Source organism: Taudactylus pleione, unplaced genomic scaffold, assembly GCF_031769625.1.
Source record: "Taudactylus pleione unplaced genomic scaffold, aTauple2 ptg000707l, whole genome shotgun sequence".
NCBI lineage: Eukaryota > Metazoa > Chordata > Amphibia > Anura > Myobatrachidae > Taudactylus > Taudactylus pleione.
In genome coordinates this window covers 1,643,674-1,668,412 of record NW_028285109.1, presented here as the reverse complement: position 1 = coordinate 1,668,412, position 24,739 = coordinate 1,643,674, and the positions used below count along the sequence as shown (strand labels likewise).

The following is a 24,739-nucleotide window of genomic DNA, read 5'->3' as shown; positions in this document are numbered from 1 at the left end:
CTGACCTGTTGCTAGCAGAGGAGAGGGGAGCTCCCAGTCCCTCAGCCGCAGGCAGTACCAGCAGTGGCTGCAGAAGCCTCGGTGACTAAGTCACTGCAGAGCACTGCGTGGGCAGGACAACAATGCGTCTGCGTGATCTATGATATCACGCCGCCACGTCTCTATAGGTCATTGCCTGGGTTGTGTCTGATCCGAACAGAGAAGCCCAGTGCTGCCAGGGCATGAAATTAGAACTGGTGGTGCGGCTGGCGGTGTAGCATCACCAAACTCGCCAGACTCAACCGGCCCAGGGCCCTGGTGGTGCGCCCCTGGAACAGCCCTCGATCCGGCCCTGGGATCAACAACTCTGATGCAGATGGGGTGGGCAGCTTGCTGTGCGCCACCACCAGCTGGCACCCCTAGGCATGTACCTAGCGGGAAATTAGCCACTGTCTTTACACTAATTGCCAGAATCTCGACAGCTACCACAAATTGTGGGCTATTACATTTGGCTCTGTCTCACCAACATAAACACATTACTATTACAAATGCTCTCTCATGGGCAACACAACATTTTTGGGTTGACAGTATTGGCAAATGTTCCTCTTTGAGCTCTTACATGTGAGAATTTTTAAAGATAACACACTTTAAAAGATCTAAAAATATTTTAAAAGATTATACAGCAAGGGCCCTTGATGTTAAAGAATAATCTAACTGAAAAGTACCATTGGTGAGATCTAATATCTGGCTGCGGTGGACCGCAGGGTAATTCACACACTCGAAATCTAACTTCTTCAGCAACTTATGAGAGATAATAGAAACTTACACTACTATTCTCAAACTAGCTCTAGTATGCGTTTACCTAAACTACAGTCATACCTTTACCTTTAAAAAACTCTTGTGTCTGCCACCAGGTTTTGTATCTAAACTTAAATCACTAAAAACCAGTAGTGTGCTCTGTATGGGCACATCACAGTCGGTGTGTGCTCCATGGTCATCTGACTGTACCAAGGTCAAACCGTTTGATTATGTCACCTTCTAACAACTTTGTATTCCTCTTTATCCCTCTCATGGCGCACATATAATAAAGTTACAGGTTGCATGTGGCTCCCAGGCCATGGGTTGTGACGCTACTGTAGGTCTAAGGTACAGTATGTATGTATGTATATCTCAAAGCCTTTTAGGGAAAAATAGCTTTATTTAATATTATCCATAAGAGGAATTAAGCTCCTAGACTGTGCTGCTATCTACCATACTATAAACCAGAGCTGTAACTAGACTTTTTGGTGCCCCGTACCAGAGAGAGCATTGGCGTCCTCCCCATTTTTTTTAAATAGGGACATAAAATAGTGCACCTGAAAAAGGGCCATGGCCTCATGGGGAAGGGCCAGGGAAGAGATAGGGGTGGCCAGGAGATGCTGGGGATAACAGAAGAGGAAGCTACAAGTGAGAATGATAATAAATAGAAAGTTGAAAGGCCTGAACAGCGCCCCCTGCCCTGCGGTGCCCTGTGCCATGGCACTGGTCGCACCACCCTAGTTACGGCCCTGCTATAAACTACCACTTTCCAGTTCAATCCCAGATGCCCAATACTGTTAGTAAGCTTATTGAAATAGTCTGATTTGTATAGAGAACACTGTCGCACCCTTGATTAAGGCCCTATCTGAAATATTGAACTGACAAGCTACTGAAGCTAGTACATCTAAAAATGTAAATAAAATTAGAATATACTTTCAATAAAACAATTTGTATATTGATTTAGTTTAATGTTCATTTACTGCTATCAATTAGTTATATTGTTGGCTGCAAATTTTTAATTTCCTATTCATCTACCAGAATCATAATCAAACAGTTGAAACAGTTAATGTTTTCTTGCTAATTGAAATTAATTCCACAAGAAAAACAAAAGGTTTGACTTTAGAAATGAGAACTGTCCACCTTGGTGAATAAATTCCTATTAAGTTTTTATTTTTTGTACTTGTGTTATTTGTTCATTATATGGGCGCCACATGAACATCCTATCAGCTAAGCCCCTCTAAATCCAATCCCACCACCATTACAGTCTTTACATTTCTCAGCCCATGTAAACCCAATCCTGCAGCTATGGTTATCTATACATGCTTCAGATCCCATTTGTAAAGTGCAACAATATTCGAGTCAAGATCGCTTCTAGCTCCAAATTGACCATGATCAAGGATAATGCCTATAAGGTTTACTTCAGATGGTAGTGTCCTGACAGACCGGCAAAAATGTACGAATCTACTACTCAACTCTCACTTATTGGCGAGGATATGGCCAGGTTGGTACATTCCTTCATATTTAGTGGTCTTGGTGACTTCTTCCTTCTGGGATGGTGTCCGAGATCTCTTATTATCTCTACTACCAGGTTCTGCCAATAAATACCGGTCATTCTTACTATGTTATCCCATTGGTGAGGCTGACAGACACTCTGCCAAGTTAGCTACCCACTACTTGCTGCAGCCAAATGTCTTATAGTTCAATTTTGGAAGCGTTCATATGGGTGTAGTATGTGAAGTCGACACCATGTCAACCGTCTCTGAATGTCAACATGGTCACTAGATTACAATTGCAAATGCCGACATGGAGAGAATTTTAGCCTAACTCTAAAAATAACAGAAAAATGTTGACACTCTGGAGTCGACATGTTAAATGTCACCATTATGAACATGTCGACAGTTAAACAATGTAAACATTTCTGAATGTCAACATTTTTCTTGATGACTTTATGTCCATGACGACATTCAGAGTAGACACCTTCATATGCTACTTCCCTCATTTCCTTTTTGCCTGGTTTATCACCCACATGGCAAAAAATGACATACCATCTTCACATCTGCATGATAAACACTCTACTTTTGACTAGGTCTGGACCCCATGGCCATTCCCTCAAATTTCCTAATTGAACCTCTCAAAATCCTTATAAGCTTTTCCTCAGACACCCTCCTCAGTTCTCACTCAATGATTTCATTACATCTCAAGCCCTTCCTATCTACTTCTTTTGGATTGTCAGTGATTACCTCCCCTCCCCCCATTCCTTTACATTTTAATCTTTGGATTTTGCATTATTGTACGCTTTTACTTCTATGATCATTATTCACTGTATCCAAATTCTGTTCAATAAAAAGTAAAAAAATATGCTGGTGCAGCAATAAATATTCCCTAGCCAAACTAAATCCAAACCCATCTATCACTGGAGAGGCTACAACAGTAGATCCTGCGGTCACAGACTGAACCCAGTGCTACAATGTTACAGAGAGCGACAACGGGTGTCACTGGCCATGGACATGCAGTGCAGATGTCATTTACAGCACTGCAAGGACTGCTAAACTGACAGCTGTATTCAAATATCCTACTGCCTGGCTGAGTGCAGTGAATAAATTATAACTTCAGCCAGGCAGCGGGATATTTGAACACAGCTTTCAGTTTTGTGATACTTGTGATGTTATAATTTACATGTATTTGCCATAATATAATATATGCTTTAAAAAAAAAAAAAATAACATAAACCTGATCCTATTGTCATGTCAAAGCTGGAGTGTTGCAGCACTGACAGGGTGGCACCCATATAATTGACATGTACTCTTTAATTCACCCTTCTGCAACTTTTAATTAATATATCGAATTTGCTTTCTATCTTATTAATATTTTCAGTTATGTTTTATATCATTAGATTTTTTTCATTGCCCTAAACAAAAAAACAAACAGAAACAAAACAGAAAGCTGCTGCAATGAGCAAATCTTCCTGGTGATGTAAAGACATGATCAAAAAGCATGGAAATAAGCTAGAAATATTAATCAGGACAGGAGTGGATAAATATATTAAATTCACCTGAAGCTGTACAACAACTGTATGCACACATGCACAAACCAGACAGTTTACTTGTCTTAAAGTAGTGTAGCACTGCCAATTTTTTATTCCAGTACAAATCACAGCAGACAATTGCTGCAAACACTTTCCCATAGACATCCATTAAATGATACTGGAGAATGACACAACAGCGATTTTCCACTGCTACTAATAGTAATAGCCTAGCGAATATAATGCTACTGGAAAACATACGTTTATTAACAGTATTGCTACATGGCAATTACCTGGCACACAGAGTGCATTCATTGCTGTTACAGTATACAGCGATCTGTAACTTCCTTTTTTTTTCATATCATACCTCAAAATGGCCTGGAAAAAATATGAGTATATAAAATAGCAATTCTCCGCAGCGGCAAATCGGTAATGTATACTTATTTTTTTGTTTTGAGGGAAAATGCAGCTGAAACATCGGTAGTGTGAGACTATTACCCTGCATCATCTGCCTTCAACTTTTTGTGAGCCCAAAGTGGCCTTTCATTGAAACTTGTCATTAGAACAACAACCATCTGTGTCAGTAATGCATCACCTTAAAATAAACCATCATAGAGAAAATTATAATATACAATAACTGTCAATGTCACTGCAAAATACTGTGTATAAAACATTATTCACATCTGTCAAACAATATTTCTCAATGCTCTTACAATGTATATGTATATATGAGAATGGTGAACATTAACAGCCATAAACTGTATTTGTCAGGCAGAACAATCATAAACAAATGTCACTAGTATGTTCAAGTACGGAAACAAATACTACTGATGCAGCTCACATAAGACGTGTGTGTGTGTGTGTATATATATATATATATATATATATATATATATATATATATATATATATATATATATATTAGAAATATACCCAGTAGCAGCCTTATGGGCGGGTGTCACGTGTCACTTCATCATGTAAATAAAGTAGAGGTGGGGGCACAATACCACATGCTGTACCATTTTACAAGTACCACATCCGAGCAGTCATATGACCCTGGCACTGTCAGGGGTAAATACTAAATATACACATGATGTAGGAGTACAATGATTTATAAATATATACATATATAACATTTGCAATAATGATGGTTTGTACTGTCACACAGAGCTTGTGCAATAAGTTGTGCTGTTGGTGTGTGATGCAGCAGGCAGGCAGGCAGGGTGTGCATGTGCTGCTGAGCATGTCTGTGTGATGCGGCCAGCGTCATGTGTCACACACACACAGTGCTCCAGCTCCTGTACATGCATACAGTATGTGTATGTATGTACACCAGCAGCCGCAGTTACTCAGGGCCTTGCTCCAGCCACGGCCTCTCTTACCGTTCTCTACGGGAAGGGTCCTGCTGGAAGCCGGGCTTTGTGGGCGCCATGTTCCGGGCAGCGGCCCCCGAGATGTCCGAGTGGTCAGAGCCGCGGGCATTCCGTGCCCGGTGTGGGGGGAGCTCGCATCCTCCGCTCACACATGTGCCCCGACCCTCAGCCTCCTCCCGAGGGGTGACGGCGGCTCTAGCTACCGCTGCATCCCTCCATCACTCCACTCCATCACACCGCCCTCCCCCTCTCCTCTCTCTTCTCTCCTCCTTCTCCTTTACCTTTCTTTCTCCTTATTTTATGTTCCCCTGTAGTCCCTATTCCTAATACCTCTGCCCCCTGATGCAGCAAGGCTTCTCTATGTCAAGTTTGTTCCTCTTCTGTTTCCTCATTTTCCCTTTTACTTTTTTTCCAATTCCTCATTTAATTTACCTATGTTCATGCACCATACCTGTCTACTTGTACCTTTATCTTTTAGTTCATCACTTTACTCTTTTTGTCGTCTATTTGCTTTGGCATTCTCTTTTATTCCTATTAATGTATTTTTTTTTGTTCTTTTTTCTTTCCTTATAATTTTCCTTATAACAACTGTGTAAAAATACAAAAAAAAAAAAACATTTTCACTGGTTCTTGTTATATTCTATGGGTAGACAATATGTAATCAACTGATTCAATTGGCCGAAAAACGACATACTGTATCGCTTAGTGCATCTCTTAAGCTGGTTACATATCAGATGATGTGTTCCCAGCTCAACGGGATCCGGCATGCAGCAAGTGCATACACTGCAGTAGGGCTAACATGCAGTGGCGTAACTAGGGTATTTGGAGCCCATGGCAAATTAGAAAAGGGAGCCCCCCCTAACATCCTGAGATATACGCGCACCAAAGGTGCGTGTGGGAAAAATGGGCGTGGTCACTTAAAAATGGGGCGTGTCAACATGACACACCCCTTTATTTTCACGCTGAACATTCCTATCCATATGCACCTCAACCCCAGTAGTACCCCTTATACAGTACCCCCAGTATGCAGTTGTGGTCCCTCTTATGCAGGCCCTTAGTAGTGCCCCTTATACAGTATCCCCAGTAGTGGTCCCCCTTATACAGCCCCCAATTAGTTCCCCTTATTCAGTACTCCTAGTGGCCCCCCCAAATGCAGTGCCCCACGTAGTGTTCCCCCTTATGCAGTGCCCCTAGTAGCAGTCCCCACAATGCAGTGCGCCCAGTAGCGGTATCCCCTTATGCAGTGCCCTTTATATGGTGCCCCCAGTAGTAGTCCTCCCCCTATGCAGTGCCCTTTATATAGTGCCCCCAGCAGTAGTCCTCCCCATGCAGTTTTCCCAGTAGTGATCCCCTTATGCAGGCACCCTGTAGTGAACCCCCCTATCCAGTGCCCCCTGCAGATAGGTTAAAAAAAAATATATATATACATAAAAATATACTTACCTGAATCTCTGCTCCTGGTCCTGCTCGCGACGCTGCTCCCGCCCGGGCTGGCGCACTCAGCATAATGGGACAGACGTCATGACATCAGTCCCATTACCCACTGCAGGAGCCGGACAGAAGTCCGGCTCTTGCAGTGGGTGCTGCAGCAGTCAATAAGAGTCTATCTGACTCTCATTGGCTGCTGTTTAACACACGCATCGCCGCCAGCGATGCATGTTATGCACAGCCTGAGCCCGCCTCCTAGCGCTATTGGGCAAGTGCTCAGGGGGAGGGAACGGGCTCAGGTGTGAAGCACAGGACCGGCGCTGGAAGCCAAATGCCGGTCCTGTGTAAATGTGTAGCGCTGACCGCACTCATTGCGGTCGGCGCTACACTGGCTAACTAGGGCGGGCGGGCCAGTACCGTGGCCGGAGGCGCCCCCCCGCGCTGCCGGTCCAACGGCGCCCAGGGCACGCACCCCACTCGCCCTGCCCTAGTTACGCCACTGCTAACATGAGATGTCACTAACAACCCGTGGGAGCGCGCATATCATAGGTAAATACTAGACGATGTACCCAATGTCGATATTATCTGCCAGATATGTATCGGCACATCTGGCTGTATGTCCCGGCGACTCGACAACCGCCCAGTTGTGATGTCAATGCAGACATATCGAGCGGCAGATTGGCAAGTGTGTATTGGCTTACCAGGATCCTTTGGACGGTGGACAAGTCGCCAGCTGTGTGCCCAGCCCTTCTGTCATGCTCCTTATTTCCTGCTTGATTCTGCTTTATACCTTTTTATTATCTGTCTTTTCAAGCAGCCTGACACCTGTTTGGATCACCAATGAAGTGATTTGAGGACTTGATAAAGCTCAGATACAGGGATATGAATTATTACAGCCCAAAATGTGTGCTAGTTTGGTGAATCTAAGTACACCTTTACCTCGTTCACTTAGGTTTAATGGGTGGGGGGGGGATATAAGAACAAAACAGAAGAAAATTTGTATCTGCCAAAAGAGGCGTCAACGAGTGTGATGACATCTGGTGCGGCATTCTCCGATGCATCCCCCTCGTGTACGTTTTCAGGGAGAGCGCGTGTCACGTCCCCATATTCGTCACACTGTGGGCTAGCCCCAAGCCTTTCTGGACAAAGGGGGGGTGGGGGGGGTGGGATGTGTCATCCACCACTGCTGCTGCAGTGCTGCCATCCGAGGGGGTGACACCAAAATAGCCAAGCAGCTCTGCTATTTTGGTGTCACCCGGTGCGGCCCGCACTCCCCTAGTGACGTCACTGTCCCCCCAAGCCACGACATCGCAGAGTCATGTCCAGAGGGCTGTTCCCTTACTCAAGTTTACGGTTGAATTTAATATGCTGTGATAAGGGTGTTTTTTTTCATTTGGGAATAATCACATTTATAAAATACTGCTCTTGTCCTCTTGATTAACCAAACAAAGGAGGAGATTATCAAAGCTTGAAGAGAGATAAAGTGGAGAGAGATAAAGGGCTCTATTCATGTACATTATAAATTGGTTACCTGAGTATATCACTATATATCACATCATATCGATGATTTGTAGTCCTTCAGTAACACTTACCTGTCCGTCGACCTCATCCTATGTGCACCTGTGAGACCATTCCCAGCTTAGCAAGGAACCCCCTCACTCTGCCCACCTCCTTACATCGGTTTTTACAATATGGTGCCACTCCTTAAATGCTGTTATCTCGCTATTATTTGTCACTCGAAACGCCCAGGCACTTCTGCACCTCTTTTTATTTACACCTTTTTTCAACTACAAGTGTGCAGCTCACAAGCACCACATACAATTTTGAAACAACCAATGTCATTAAAACATTACCTACAATTTCAAACAAATACCAAATATATTTTATGCTGGATTCAGGGCTTAGGGCAAAGGACTATTGACAACATAAAGAATTAGTTGATATCTCATGGTCACATCTCTGAAATGGCATGTTACCACAAGTAATACATAGAGTGCCGTGTCTTTCTATTGGAATATTGTCTGTATGATTTCACACAGGCACAGGGCCAGTTGTCCTCAAAGTTTGGAGTGCCAGCAGTTTTGGGATTTTATATACAATACCTGGGGGTCCTGCGGTGTAGGCGGGGGTGCATGGGGGTCCCGCTTTCGTTGCGGGGTTTCAGCAGCGTCCATGGCAAGATATGGGGGACCAGCAGTCTTCGTGGTGGGGTGCAAAGGGGTGCGGGGGGGGTCCAGCAGGGGTGTGGGACCATCGATTGTTTGCAAACCGATGTTAAGGAAACATCAGTGGTTGTGGCCACAAACAATTGATGGTTTATATTGATGGTTAAACCCATCGGCCATCATTACAGTATACCATGCAATTTTTATGGTATACGGTGTTTAAAAAAAAAAAAATTAAAATCTAAAATTGCATTGGATAAGTTTCAAAAAAATGTTTTTGACCTAATTCAGTCATAAAAAAACGCGACAATTTCTGAGCATTTTTTTTCTTGGAAACTTTTTTGTCAGTTAAGTGGTTAAAACAAAAGTAAAGGAATTACCAATGCTGGGCATACACTGTACAGATATAGGGCCGGACCTGCCCGATATCCACGGATCGCCTCGGTAATTGTAGTGTGTGTGTGGCCGACTGAGGGTTAAATATGTCTGTCGGCCACGGCTGGGCATACACTGCCCGATGTGGCCGGCATTTTAATTTGCAGATATCGCATCGGACAGGCATGCTGGACAATCCGGGATGCCTGACCGATGCGATATCTGCAAGTTAAAATGTCAGCCTCATCAGGCAGTCTATGCCCAGCCGTGGCCGACAGGCATACATTTCCCCTGTTCCTTGCCATGGAAAGAACGGGGTAATGTCTTCTCCCCCGGGGGCGGAGCGCAGATATCGGGGCTAATACACCGCGATATCTGCAGGCTCATAGGCTGCCAGATAAAATGTCTATTGGTCTGACAGGCAATTTATCTGGCAATGTATGCCCAGCATAAGAGTTGTTTATCTGCCTGCCAACAACAAAGTTCGTTTTTTGTAAGTTATAAACTATACCGTAGTTTGCCTTTCTTTAATCCTACCCCCTCTTTTTTTTTCTCTCTTCTTTTTATTCTTTCTCTGTATATTTTTATTTTATTTTGTTTTATGTGTTTTTGGAACAAATCAAAAATTTGATTGATGTGGATATTTGTGAAGTTTTATTTTTTGGATATGTTATTTGATATATTTGAATTGTTGATTATTCATATAATTTTTTTGTGTATGTTAATATTTGTGATACATTTTCAAAAATTATAAATAAAAAGAGATTTAAAAAAAAAGTTTGGTTTTTGTTACATTTTATAGAATTTAAAATAATTCATTACGATTCCTAGAGCCAGACAGGCACTTTACATCAGACTTTTGCATGCAAAGCACACAAGCCCACATTTATTTATATGTCTGAAATAATAAACAAACCAAAATCTTGCTAAAGCTATTGTAACAAGGAGCACAATTATTGTCTAAATGCCTAAGGATTGCATCTGTCTGATGGCACCACTACTGACCCTACAGTAGTGGGAGACACATGGAGAGAGCACACAGGTTGTGCAGGAGGATGTGTTGCTATGGGGCATGTGATGGTCTTGCTGCAGAGGTGAGGAAATTGCTGCAGGAGGAAAGGTGAAAGTGTTGCTACATGGGACAATTGTCTCCATAAGGACCTTACAACAATACTGCAAGGCCTTTTCCACTAGTGATTTGTATGTATTTTACATGTTTAAGCAAGTGACATTTTATTGTGGCCCTTTCAATGAGTGCGATCTCCCAATATGGCAGTCGGACTAGAAAAAGTTGTGCGCCCCTGGTTTAGACCATCCACATCAGAGGAGTTGTCAGGCATTAAGAACATTGGACATGTAATACTAACACCTGTAAGTATAAATCATTATTCTGTGGAAGATCAGAGAGATTTGATTATAAGTTCCTCTAACTACTCTCACTACAGCCATCTCCACTTTGTCAAGGGTAATTGCATCCTCTTTACTTTGAGAATGTGTAAGAATCATCACCATAATTCCCATGTTTCCATGCCGAATGGTGTTTGACACTTCTGCATTGGGTCCCCAGAGTTAAAATGGTTTATTCTAATATAAGTGTTTAGCATATGGACATAATTTAATATATTAGGTGTAGAAGGGACCCAGTTACAGTCGTGTAATTTGGTATTTTTTTTATCTACCCAAGGCATTCGTGCTCCACTCATACAGGGTGAGCGGAGGCAATGTTTGCCTAAAATTCCTGTCTGCAGAGGTCCATTGTGGGTATTATAACCCTCTTTTTATGGGAATTATTTTTATTGCATGGAAATTGTTTTATTTTATTGCCGTTGTGACTTTTAACTTTTTTGGAATAAAAATCCACCTTTTATGGACTAAGTGCTCTTTTGAACACTGATTATTTCGATCTCTGTAGGTTTGAGGAGGATGGTTCTGAACCCGATGTAAAGAAACCTTTTGGTGTACGTTCTGTGTCCAGATAAGCATTCAACTAAGGGGGGGTACATTGGTCTGTGTATACCCATAGAAGTGGAGGTTATCCAAACCAGAGAGGAAACAAAGAAACCTTTATGTGTATGCATCTCACCATTGTTAGGTGAGTCTGTATAGGAACATCCACACACAGAATATTAAAATAACAATATATGAATTTAATGGACTATTTTGTTCTTCTTTCCTTTTGAGACGTTAGAAGAGTCCAAACAGAGAAAATATCAAGGATAATATACGGATATAAGGACTTTGCGCTTTTTGGACCACTCATAATTTTTGTATAATTTATCCTGCATAGATTATAGCTAAGAAAATGTGGTAGTACAATAAATAAATATATGAATGTACTTGATCTCCTCAATAAAGAGAGGTTAAATTAATAACTGTCACCGTCATTGTTCTCCTCAGGTAGACAAATTAACATGGAAACTATGGAGTGTTGGCATGCAGAAGAGATTCACATAGATGACGTTATCAGAGAACAAAATGTTTATGGTATAATGGTCCTTTATGTGGAAGTGCTTCGTGGCTAGACCTTCATTAATTAAAGGTGATTTTATGTAGAGGGACCAAATGGAGAAGAAAATCAATTTGTGTAATAATAACATCTACAGTAACATCTTTATGTGTTCTTATATATTTCATCTTTTGAATGGAAAACAGTGAGAATAGGCCGCAATATGGCAAAGTTATGTTTCCTTTCTGGGGAATGAGGTATGTAATGTAATTACTGAAAGAAAGGCATGTGTTTTGTACTGATAAAGGTTACTGTTTTTATATGAGTGTTTTTTTGGTGATTATGCAGGGGCATAACTCCGAGACAATGGAGGTGCATGCATTTGGGCACCAAGGCCTGAAGGGGCTCCTCCATCTATAGCATGTACAGCAGCACTTGTGTGGTTCAGAGAGGAAAACGAGTGTGACCGCTGGTCTTCCACTGCAGCTCTGCAGCGGTGCTTCCACTGCTGCTACAGCATTGATCTGCTCTGCCCCGGAAGCCCCGGTGACACCTGCAATAGGGGACAGGAAGGATTCCGCCTGATATCCCTCAGTGTGCACTGCAGCAAGCGACAGGGCACTCATCACTGCTGCCAGAGAGTGAGTTGGGATCCGAGAGACCTGTCTGATCTCCTCTCCCAGGGACCACTAGTACAGAGAGCCACCCGCCGCTAACCTCTGATTCTGCATCACAACAAACGGTGGCTGACCAGCATATACTGCTGCAGAGTCGGCTGAAATTCGCTGAGTCTGTCTGACTCTGACCCACCAGCCGTTGTCACGCAGCGTACCTGGAGCCCTGGAACAAAATTTACATATCAGGCATAATTGTTTATGAGCGTTTGTGCCTGATTCGGCAATGCCAAGGCTAACCTTGTAAAAGCCACAGCGAAATGCAAGTCGTTGTCCTGCTGTTTGTGTCTGATACCTCTTGTACAAACTGTGAATACTACATATATAATACATATAAATGTTTGTACCCATGGACTAACTTTAGGAGAACTATCCCTGGGTACTGCAGGACCCCAGAGCATAGCAGCTCAGAATCAAGCACAAATGCTCATATACAATTATAACTGATATGTAGATTATAGACTCCATAGAATCATATTCATATATTCTACTTAAGTGTGATTGCGTGTATACACATATATATTATATATATATATATATATATATATATATACACACACACACACACACCATATATGTTTTCCTTCTTTGGGGTGGGGGGGCAACTCAAGCTTGGCTTCAGGCGACTGGGATGAACTTACGCCCCTGTGATTATGTGTATTGTTTTAGGCTATGAATACAACTTCAACTTTCTTTGGGACTGGGGTACTCTGTAACTTGCATAAAGAACCATGCTCTCCGGATGCATACCGGGGGTGCTAACAAAACACGTTGGTCATTCTTACGTCATATCAGATATCTGGTCTTCAATGTATAGTTGCAGCATGGAGTTTGGATTTTTGTGTACACCTGAATGTGCTTGGTTTTGCATACCGGTCAAAAGAATGACCACAAAATGGTATACTGGTCACCGGAATGAGATCTGTATGGTGTACTGGTCATCCGAATAACCTGAGCATGGTATACTGGTCACCGTAATGACTTCAGCATGGTATACTGGTCACTAGAATGAGATCAGCTTGGTATATTGGTTACCAGAATGAGCTCGGCATGGTATACTGGTCAATGAAATGAGCTCAGCATGGTATACGGGTTGCCATATTGTACTCAGCATGGTATACAGGTCATGACAATGAACAGCATTGTAGCATGTATACACAATAGTGGCGTAACTAGGGTGGGGCAAGTGGGTCATGTGCCCTGGGTGCCAGAGCGGTGGGGGCACTATTCAGAGGCTTGCGCTCAGGGTCGGACCTGGCCCACATAATCCCGTTGAGTCTCACTGTGTGAGAGTCCCATGTACTGCTGCACAGGGGCGGATCGCCACCTGCCATTCTCCCAGCAGAACTTCGTCCTGGAAAAAGCTCCGCTGCGCGATGACCTCTCTTCTATTCTTTTCAGACCTGTCATCAGCAGCAGGCAGCAGCGGTTCCCGGCAGCGTCGCGCACATGATGCAATGATGACGCAACGTTGCTTATCAAGAGGACTGAGAGGAGCCAAGAGGAGACAGAAGTAAGAAGGACCACAATAAAGAACATCCATGGGGGGGAGAGAGGGGCACATTATACTACCTACAGAATAGGGGCAGACACGGCACACTAAGAAAAAAAAAGGGGGGATCTGGTGAGAAGCTTAGTACAGTAAATACAGACTGAGGGGCAAAATAAAAAATACAGCGTATCTCAGGCACACTCCTGTCCAGCCAGCAAGAGGTAATGGCCAGTATCTGGGCTGTTACAAATAATCTCTGTCCAGCCAGCAAATGCATTATCTGGTCTATTAAAAAAAAAACCTCTGTCCAGACAGCAAGTGGGCATTATCTGGCAAGCTATAAAAAGTTATATCTGTGTCCAGCCAGATTATACCTCCCCCACACGGCTACTTCATAATGCCACAAGGCTGGCACAATTTTACTGCAGAGCTTTAGAGTATGTACACATACTGTTTCAGTACCAATATAAGAATTTAGCCAGCACTTTAATAGTTTTCAGGGGGGATATCTTTTTTTATTTGGAGCCATCAACCGTAATTACGCCTCTGCAATAGGACTTTTATAATTTCATTATGACATGCAAAATTAAATGTATATATTCATATAGTCCTGTTCTATGTAGCAGTGTGCAACTACTTATAGAACATTGTATATAATGTTATTTTTAGATAACTACATGTGTATGATACTATCTATATTTCTATAACTGATCATTATGACAACTTTGCAATATGGCTGGAAACTATAGAACGATTCTCCTGTGATTTTTTTTTTTAAATATACATCCCAGTCAATGAAAGTATGTCCAATATGAGCCCTAGTGGCATGCAATTTTCCCTCCCTCGGGATGTGGAAGGAAAGGTGGAACGTGAGAGCTGTGGTCAAGTTGTTCACTGTGGATATGAAAGAGTAGGAGGTTATAAGTAAATCCCACAAGCCATTGCTGCATTGAGATTGTACAGTGAACCCCTGTAGAAAATATTTTGCAGGGCATATTTGTCTATATATACAGACGTAGAATTTCACTATAGCTGGAGTACGACATAAGTAGTAACAATTATGATATTTTGAAGGTGTTGTCCAATAGCATCATAACTTGCATAGGAGATCTTGGTGGGTCCGTATACTTCTTAAATCTTACAATGCACAATGCAATCCATCACTAATCTAAACGTCTGATGAGAATGACTATAGTATACTTTCTGTGAGAGTCGGCTGTGTAGTCACCTTACTCTTGTCAGTGCTGATTGGTAAGTCCTGGTATCATATAGTACCTATAATGATACCTTGCTTTTAGTACCAAAGGAACACAGTACATGATAGCAATACCCTAATAATACATGTATCAGAGAATAGATGCCAGCAATAACTGACAGACTGGGTCTAAAAACTAAATATCAATATTATTATCACCCCTGTCTGCTTCCATTGGTTCTATCCATCCAGAAGCTGTTGTGATGTGTCTTGCTGCATTCTAAATGAAAAACACATGCAGACTCTTCCTTTTCTCTTTTCAAATTTGTCAGTGTTATAAAAGAGTGTCCTAAGTGGTGAGACTGACATGAGCATACAGTACATGTCCTCTGTTATGTACACATGCTATAATACAGCCTATAGTAGGTGGCGGATACTGTAGCACTATCAGCTGTCTACTGTATATAGCCCCCATATTATCCCCAGGACAGTCCCCTTTTTTTCAGCTGAAATCTGTAGCTCACAAGGGTGATTTATCTACATGCATTTTCAATGGAAACTAATTAACAAGATACATGGGAGTAGGATCAATGTATTACGTTGTTTGAAACATAAAAGGAAATATAGTGTTGACTTTATGACTTTATGGCCCAAGCTAACGTCATGTCTCAGTTTTTCATTCTGAATTGATATGAACCCTAAGTTTATATCATAATCCTCCCACCACCACCCCTTAATTCCATACATTGCAGTGTTCCATTTGTGAACTGCATTAGTGTTGTAAATCAGTGAGTCATTTTAGTGCTATACCCAGTCTTCATTGTCACACACACAATAATGCACAGAACACTGACCTTATGAATAAGATGAGTGTTAGGTAAATGACAGCACAAATGGATCGGAGAGCTAGCACTCTTAAGCTTCCATTCCTTTTGTCAGATGATTTGCTGATTTTGGAATCCACCTCTACGTCAGGCTTGCAATGAGGATCCTTCATGCATGGGATATGTGTAATCTAGCATACAATGCAGGATATGTCAAGGTGTATGCACATGTTGCTTATACACAAATGTAGACACACACATACATATAGGCTCATATATTTACATGTGTACATATGGCGATGAATTCAAGGACACGCAATGTGTGCAATATGTAATGTGTATGAAATACCAATAATACTATAAATGTGTGTGCATATGTCTGGCAGAAATATAAATAAATAGGAGCTCACAATAGAAGCTGAAATTCTTGGACATATCAATAAACCGATACTGATCACACAGTGTTTTACATCTTCCAATTACAGGGTCTGACGGTCCTCTCAATCAGACCTATAGCACCCCTCCTCTCTCTAGCCTGTCAGGCAGAGTTGATGGGTGATGTTGGAAGCTATGTCTGCCAGGATACAAGGCTATGCCATTGATGGGTTAACTCTTAAAGTACTAGTTTAAAACTGCAGCACATTGTTCTGCAATGAGCTGGAGGCCACTTTGACAGCAAAAGGGTTGGACAGCTGGCTTCTAAAGTAGATGGTAGTACAAGTAGATTGCCTGAAGAATAATTGAATTTCGGGGCTCTCATGAAAGCAAACACTGGCTGCGCTGCCTCCTTTCTGTGCTGTACAGGGTGGCAAACTCACTGATTCAATTATTTGCTAGTAATTCAATGTATACCGTGTGCAGCATTTTACTATTCTACGCTTTAAAGGGCTAGACACAATTTAATACAAGCATGCAATCTTGTACAGGATCCCAGGTGTTTGATTATTTTACTGACATCACCCATCAGGAAACACTGATCTATATAATAGGTGTTCTATCATGATAATGTAGCCCATGTTAGCTAATGTATAACAAGCCAAACACCACTAGACCAGAATTACTTATCTTTGCTGCTTCCAATTATATGCAATATGCAGCCTACCACTTCTGCTTGTGTGATGTTTCCTTGATACAACAGGTAGAGTTCACCTAGCGCACCTGTCAACCTTAGTAAGAAATGCTATTCTGACAATGATATAAGTGGTAGTTTTATGTACCTGGAGCCTGAAAGGTTGCATTATGATACCTCTTACATTTTACATAATGTTCTGCACTGCATTATTATATAGGATATGTATTAAGCATTGCCTATATATGTTGCTTTCTTAAGCAGATGATAATACTACAGCACAGCACACAGCTGTAATAACTACATTTATTCACTTCCAGGAAAGGCTATTCTATCAGATGTCACAACGTCTTAAATATTATAATTGCTGAGCCAAAAAATATTAGGTTTGTAAAAAGTATAATTACCTAACTCGTTGGTATTTGTGTGCATCTTTCCAGCTGCTCATAAAAAGAGCCATATATTGATCTTAGAGTAAATAATAAATAGAATATACAGTGTGCACATCACCCGGTCCCTCCAGCTCTCAACAACGGGTTCACTAGCTTCACTGAATTTTCCTGCCCAGGTGACAACGTCTGTTATAGGATTATACATAACTTGGTGTCATTATAATGTTTGAAGTCTAAGTATACTGTAAAAACTAAAATGTGCATATATATATATATATATATATATATTACAAAAAAATGTTGGAAGAAAAATGACAGCTTCAATATTAACTAGTAAGTGTTACTAATATATATTTAACCCAAGATATATAAACACCAATTTTTAACCTTCTTGCAGGAATCATCTATTCATACTAGTAGAAGTTAATAGGTATTTCATACTGATCTATGGTTGTTCTACCAGTTCAGCTTTTCCCCATTGACAGCTGCCATTAGAATGCCTCTGAAAGTGGGGAAAACTGTGATTTCATTTTATCAGTAAAAAATGAAGATGTGAATTTGTTTTTAAAACTCTTTTGTAACATATAGTACTGCTAACAGGGCAGCTAATTTATTCATTATGGCAGCATACAATGAACAACTTCTGAATGATTTTCTGTTAATACAGACTCACTAGATCAGTGAGTAGTGACAGGAAGACTTTCAGGCAATGCTTATCTGAATAAACATGGCTATTCTGACATTCACGGGTAGAAAATATAGTACAGTTTACCCTGTTATATAGCATAATAATATTTTTGATACAACTACAGTACTTCACTATATATTTACAAATCCACAGCATGACATCTTGTTTGAGAAAACAAGGTGTAACACAAAACATATTAGGTGGGATTGGCTGATGTATCGGTATGACAGTGAGCATCAGCGATTACTGTAGACTATAATATACTCAAACCCTAAAACCAGAAGCTTATACATATATATATATATATATATATATATATTAGGTAAAAATATGTAGGATTCTCATCTATGTTCCACACACAAAATCACAGAGCCTCAGCCTTTATTAAGAATATAAAATCTATCTCCTGTATTTACCAGCTGTAAATCCACAAGCTTTACTTGGCGTTCTTCAATATTCAACAACCTCTTTACTCACTTTGTGATCCTATCTCTGTAGGCGATAAAAGGGTTAATGTAATCAGGATTATGATCGCTTCTGTAATCAGCGTTAGCACAAAAAAAAGAGTATTGCTATTTTCCCCTGAAAAGGTGCTGCAGTGATGGTGTGGAGATGGCAGTCTATGGGCTCTAGCTAGAGAAATGCCTCTAAACCTGTAACATATGCTAAGAAATACATGCACCAAATCACAGCGAGAGAATGAAAGTTACTTAGTGGAAAGGGGCAAAATAATAATGTATGTTGCTTTTTACTATAGTATAAGATAGAAACTGTTATGAACTGCATATGATCTGTCAGTGAAAGGGTTAATTATGAAAGGTTTCATAATAACATAACAGCAAGATTCCTTGTTTCACCTTTATGTGCAAACAAAATAAAAACACACTGAGAAAGTATAGAGAACACATTTAAAAATAATGTATAGAATCTGGTTTAGGGGATCCTGATTGAGCCCCAGTGAAAAACACAGCACGAAACTATGTTCGCTCATAAGACAAAAATAAAAAAATGAAAATAAGAGTGCTGGATAGATGTATTGTATTGTGTAAGTTGTCTAGTGTTGTGACATTGTGTGTTGTGTTGTGTATTTTTTCCCCTGTGTGACTTTGTGTTTATTGTGTTCGATTGCAAGCTCTGCGTTGAAATCAATGTCTCATTGTCTTTTCTGCCTGACCTCTGCTCCCCCTCCTTCTCTCGTCCCAATCCTGTGACTGATCCCTAGCACTTTGGGGACTGACAGGCCATTTCCATATGTTCTGATAAACAAGGTGCGGGTAGGGAGAGGAATATGATTAACCCCTGCTGATTTCCAATTCTCATCCACCTCTGAAGGACACGGCTTGCAAAGTATTAGAGCTTCAATCACATCCACAGATTGGGATGGAGAGATACTCACAATGCCTTAGAAATTGCTCATAATAGGCCAACAACTAGGAATCACATAGAAATGTAGAGCCAAGGCTCACAGGAAAAAAAAACAGTTTAAACACGTGTGTCTATTGTATATGTGTATATATATATATATATATATATATATATATATATATATGTATTCTAGATATGAATGTCAGAATAAATTTCGTGCATTCTGCATTTGTATAACCATGTCATTTAGGAAGACAATAGTAAAACCTATGTGTTATCTATATTTTATCCCAACTTCATTATTCCTATATAATACAAAATGTATTATATTATATATATATATATATATATATATATATATATTCTCACCTATTTGCGAGTTTATCCTTCATTACATGCAATATAGTAACAATTTTATTTTCAAAATGTGTTTAATTCAATAAGGTCCTGTTGCTGCCACTAGATAAAGAAACACATACTAGACTTGGTAAGTAACTTGTAAAAATAAATACCGAATTCAACGATAAAATGTGCAGAGAAAAAATAATAATAAAAAAAAATATATATATATATATATATATATATATATATATATGTGTGTATATATATATATATATATATATATATATATCAATCACACATCCACTCTAAAACTCACTTTGTTGATCAAAGGTAATTAACATGAACATGTGACAAACTTTATGTACATTTATATATACTTAACAATATCTGCCATAGTACACACACAGCATATTTTGAATTCACAAGAGGAAATGGGGACACATGGAGCTTGTGTATGGACAGAATCCTAAATCTTCCTCATAAGTGATATAGACTTTGAGCTACATGTGTTATAATGGAACAAGCCACATGTATTATAAAGGAACATTTACAAAGTGACCTATAGCTGTCCCAGACTTTATAATAATGTTACAGGCACAACGAAATAGACTCATACACTCAGACTGTGACAGACATATGGTGATGGGTAAAGGGTATATACAGACTCTACTTATGAGTAAAAAGTACAGTTATAGTTATTTTTGTCTACACACACAGCACAAGCAAGTACCTAACTTAACATGATGGTGTTGGACTTAAGAATAATATCCTAACATCCATCACAATTTAGTTACCTAGTTTGCATTACAGGTGAAAATTAAAACTCCACTAGCCAAGAAAGATTTACTGTGTGAGAGAATGACTCTCATTGCAGACACTGGCTGGAGGCATAAAACAGGACAAGGGAACTAGTTTATTTCTAAGAGAATGGAAAGCTTTGGCTGTAATGCAGATAAATCCCCCATCACAAATATTCATTATGCCAACATCCCTACACATCAAATGACACCTCACTCTGTGCAAGTTTTACTAATAACAATTTGCAACCATAATATTTGTATGGATGGATAGATAGATAGATAGATAGATAGATAGATAGATAGATAGATAGATAGATAGATAGATAGCTATTTTGTGTATGTGTGTGTGTATACATACCTATTTTAACAAACATATATATATATATATATTGAGAGAGATGTACATATTATATATATATATATATATACATATATGTATATAACACTACATACAAGTAGGGTAACAGGGTATTTACATAGTATATATATATATATATATATATATATGTATTTATATATATATGTGTGTATATATATATATATATATATATATATATGTACACATACCAATCATAAACTTTTTACGTAATATGACGGGTTGCCATTATTATGCAATCATAAATTTAGTCACACAACGTTGTCCATTGCACACAAATCAACTTTTACACTGTTCCTTTTTCAATTGCCAACCCCATAGAAATTCGTGCCCATATAATCCATTGCTATCCCATGCAAACTTCAATCTTTTATAATCCTGTATATTCATCTGACTCATTATTATTGCTTTAATTACTGTTATCATAGTGATCTGACATTGCAATCCTTTAGAAACGTTCTCTCCTGCAGCCACAATTATCGTATATTGTACAATTATTCCGTAGATCCCTACAGTCGGACCTGTCATACCATCAGGATACGCGGTCCTGTCATACCATCATCATACTCTTTCACTCGCAATTTACTTAGTTCTTAGCAAATCTTTTGCTGTTCATTTAAAAAATGGATTTGAGGCTCAGTGTTACCCATATCTATTACATTTGCATCCCCCAAAAAACTCACCATAGCCAAGTGCCTGACATGCCCAGGCTGGTGAAGCTGCACAGGAGCTGTCAGTAGGAGGCTGCCTTAGGAAATGGCACTGAGCAATTTGTATGCCAGTAGCCGATGGTGCCTGGCATCCTGCATGGGGGGTGCACAGTGTCATAATATACCCTGCAACCTGGGAGACCCTCAACCCATACCCTATAAGCGCACCATGCACACATAGTCACCTCTACATAATAATAATATGAATAATAATAATGAATAGATTCTGCCATATGATGTGCCAGCTCTGTGCCCAGACTCACCGCTGCTGGTAGGAGCTGACCCCGGACACATTGTGCGGGTGGCTCCCGTTGGCTCCCCCGCTCCTGGCCGCCCCGGGCTCGGGAGGAGCCCCGCCAGACCCTGGAGCCGCCGTCACCTGCACACTGAAGTCCGGGAAGATCCTGATCATTGCGGCGACCGCTGAGTTACTGATCCCGGGCAGATCACATCCCCTGCCCGGGGAGCCCCGCACACCATCCGGCACAGAGACCCGGGGAAAGAGGGGGTGGGGGGGACAGACAGAGACAGACAGAGAGAGGAGGAGAGGAGAGAGGGGCTGCTGCACTCACACCATCCTCCTAGTGAGCAGCTGCTGCTACTACTGACTGACTGAGGCTGCAACTAGTGACAGGGGGTGCACGCTGCAATGCACTCTGTACACATTGTATACACAAACCTCTGCAACATGCACTTATTGCACTCTATGCACATAGTATACACACACCTCTGCAACATGCACATATTGTACTCTATGCACATAGTATACACACACCTCTGCAAAATGCACATAGTGTACTCTATGCACATAGTATACACACACCTCTGCAACATGCACATATGGGGGTAGATGTATGAAGCCCAGAAACGGTATCAGCGCATGTTAATTGCACTGATACCGTTTCTCCCCGATGTATGATCGGGGGTCTGGGCGGTAAATGACAGGGGCGCTACTATCTACAAGATAGCAGCGCCGACAGCCTGGGCTATGTACGAACGGTCAGATCGTCTGACTGTTCGGCCGGCTGTAGCTGTCGTTATCGATAGCTACAGCCTGGCGTTAGCCTATACCCACAGCAGGGACAGCGCTGTCCCTGCTGTGGCGGCTACCGGCTCCAGGGCTGAACGCGGGGATCTCGCGATACTTGCGAGATCCCGCGCTTGCTCATTGGAGCCGGCCGGGCCTGACACCCATCGCATCAGCACTAGGCTGATGCGATGTGGTCTGTAGCGGGTAGCGCCGGAGGGGGGCGTTAACGCTCCTCCTCTCCGGCCGGTGAGATGTTCACACATCTCACCGGTAGTGCTTCCTGCTTCACCTCGGTAAAGAGGCGAAGCAGGAAGCGTTATAGCGGCACTTAACGTGCCACTATAATACATCTACCCCATTGTACTCTATGCACATAGTATACACAAACCTCTGCAACAAGCACATATTGTACTCTATGCACATAGTATACACACACCCCTACAACATTCATATATTGTACTCTATGCACATAGTATACACACACCTCTGCAACATGCACATATTGTACTCTATGCACATAGTATACACACACCTCTGCAAAATGCACATAGTGTACTCTATGCACATAGTATACACACACCTCTGCAACATGCACATATGGGGGTAGATGTATGAAGCCCAGAAACGGTATCAGCGCATGTTAATTGCACTGATACCGTTTCTCCCCGATGTATGATCGGGGGTCTGGGCGGTAAATGACAGGGGCGCTACTATCTACAAGATAGCAGCGCCGACAGCCTGGGCTATGTACGAACGGTCAGATCGTCTGACCGTTCGGCCGGCTGTAGCTGTCGTTATCGATAGCTACAGCCTGGCGTTAGCCTATACCCACAGCAGGGACAGCGCTGTCCCTGCTGTGGCGGCTACCGGCTCCAGGGCTGAACGCGGGGATCTCGCGATACTTGCGAGATCCCGCGCTTGCTCATTGGAGCCGGCCGGGCCTGACACCCATCGCATCAGCACTAGGCTGATGCGATGTGGTCTGTAGCGGGTAGCGCCGGAGGGGGGCGTTAACGCTCCTCCTCTCCGGCCGGTGAGATGTTCACACATCTCACCGGTAGTGCTTCCTGCTTCGCCTCGGTAAAGAGGCGAAGCAGGAAGCGTTATAGCGGCACTTAACGTGCCACTATAATACATCTACCCCATTGTACTCTATGCACATAGTATACACAAACCTCTGCAACAAGCACATATTGTACTCTATGCACATAGTATACACACACCCCTACAACATTCATATATTGTACTCTATGCACATACTATACACACACCTCTGCAACATGCACTTATTGCACTCTATGCACATAGTATACACACACCTCTGCAACATGCACATATTCTACTCTATGCACATAGTATAAACACACCTCTGCAACATGCACATATTGTACTCTATGCACATAGTATACACAAACCCCTGCAACAAGCACATATTGTACTCTATGCACATAGTATACACACACCCCTGCAACATGCATATATTGTACTCTATGCACATACTATACACACACCTCTGCAACATGCACTTATTGCACTCTACGCACATAGTATACACAGATCTCTGGAACATGCACATATTGTACTGTACGCACATAGTATACACACATCTCTGCAACATGCGCATATTGTACTCTACGCACATAGTTTACACACACCTCTGCAACATGCACATATTGTACTCTATGCACATAGTATACACACACCTCTGCAACATGCACTTATTGCACTCTATGCACATAGTATTCACACACCTCTGCAACATGCACACATTGTACTCTATGCACATAGTATACACACACCTCTGCAACATGCACATATTGTACTCTATGCACATAGTATATAAACACACCTCTGCAACATGCACGTATTGCACTCTATGCACATAGTATACACACACCTCTGCAACATGCACATATTGTACTCTATGCACATAGTATACACACACCCCTGCAACATGCATATATTGTACTCTATGCACATACTATACACACACCTCTGCAACATGCACTTATTGCACTCTACGCACATAGTATACACAAACCTCTGCAACATGCACATATTGTACTCTACGCACATACTATACACACATCTCTGCAACATGCACATATTGTACTCTATGCACATAGTATACACACACCTCTGCAACATGCACTTATTGCACTCTATGCACATAGTATTCACACACCTCTGCAACAT

General features: G+C 41.4%; 1 protein-coding gene across 4 annotated transcripts in view; it reads right to left on the bottom strand.

Moving 5' to 3' along the window:
• The window catches only part of NPAS3 (neuronal PAS domain protein 3), a 475,522-nt gene extending 453,522 nt beyond the window's left edge, over positions 1-22,000 (bottom strand). For 3 of the 4 annotated variants that reach the window (XM_088456533.1, XM_088456536.1, XM_088456537.1), the window contains exon 1: positions 21,777-22,000. In XM_088456533.1, coding sequence (XP_088312659.1) covers positions 21,777-21,925 — 149 coding nt within the window. In that variant the 5' untranslated portion in view covers positions 21,926-22,000. Of the gene's footprint in view, positions 1-5,181; positions 5,407-21,776 lie in introns of those variants that run through there. The other variant, XM_088456538.1, reaches the window with a different exon arrangement.
• Between the last annotated feature and the right edge of the window lie 2,739 nt (positions 22,001-24,739).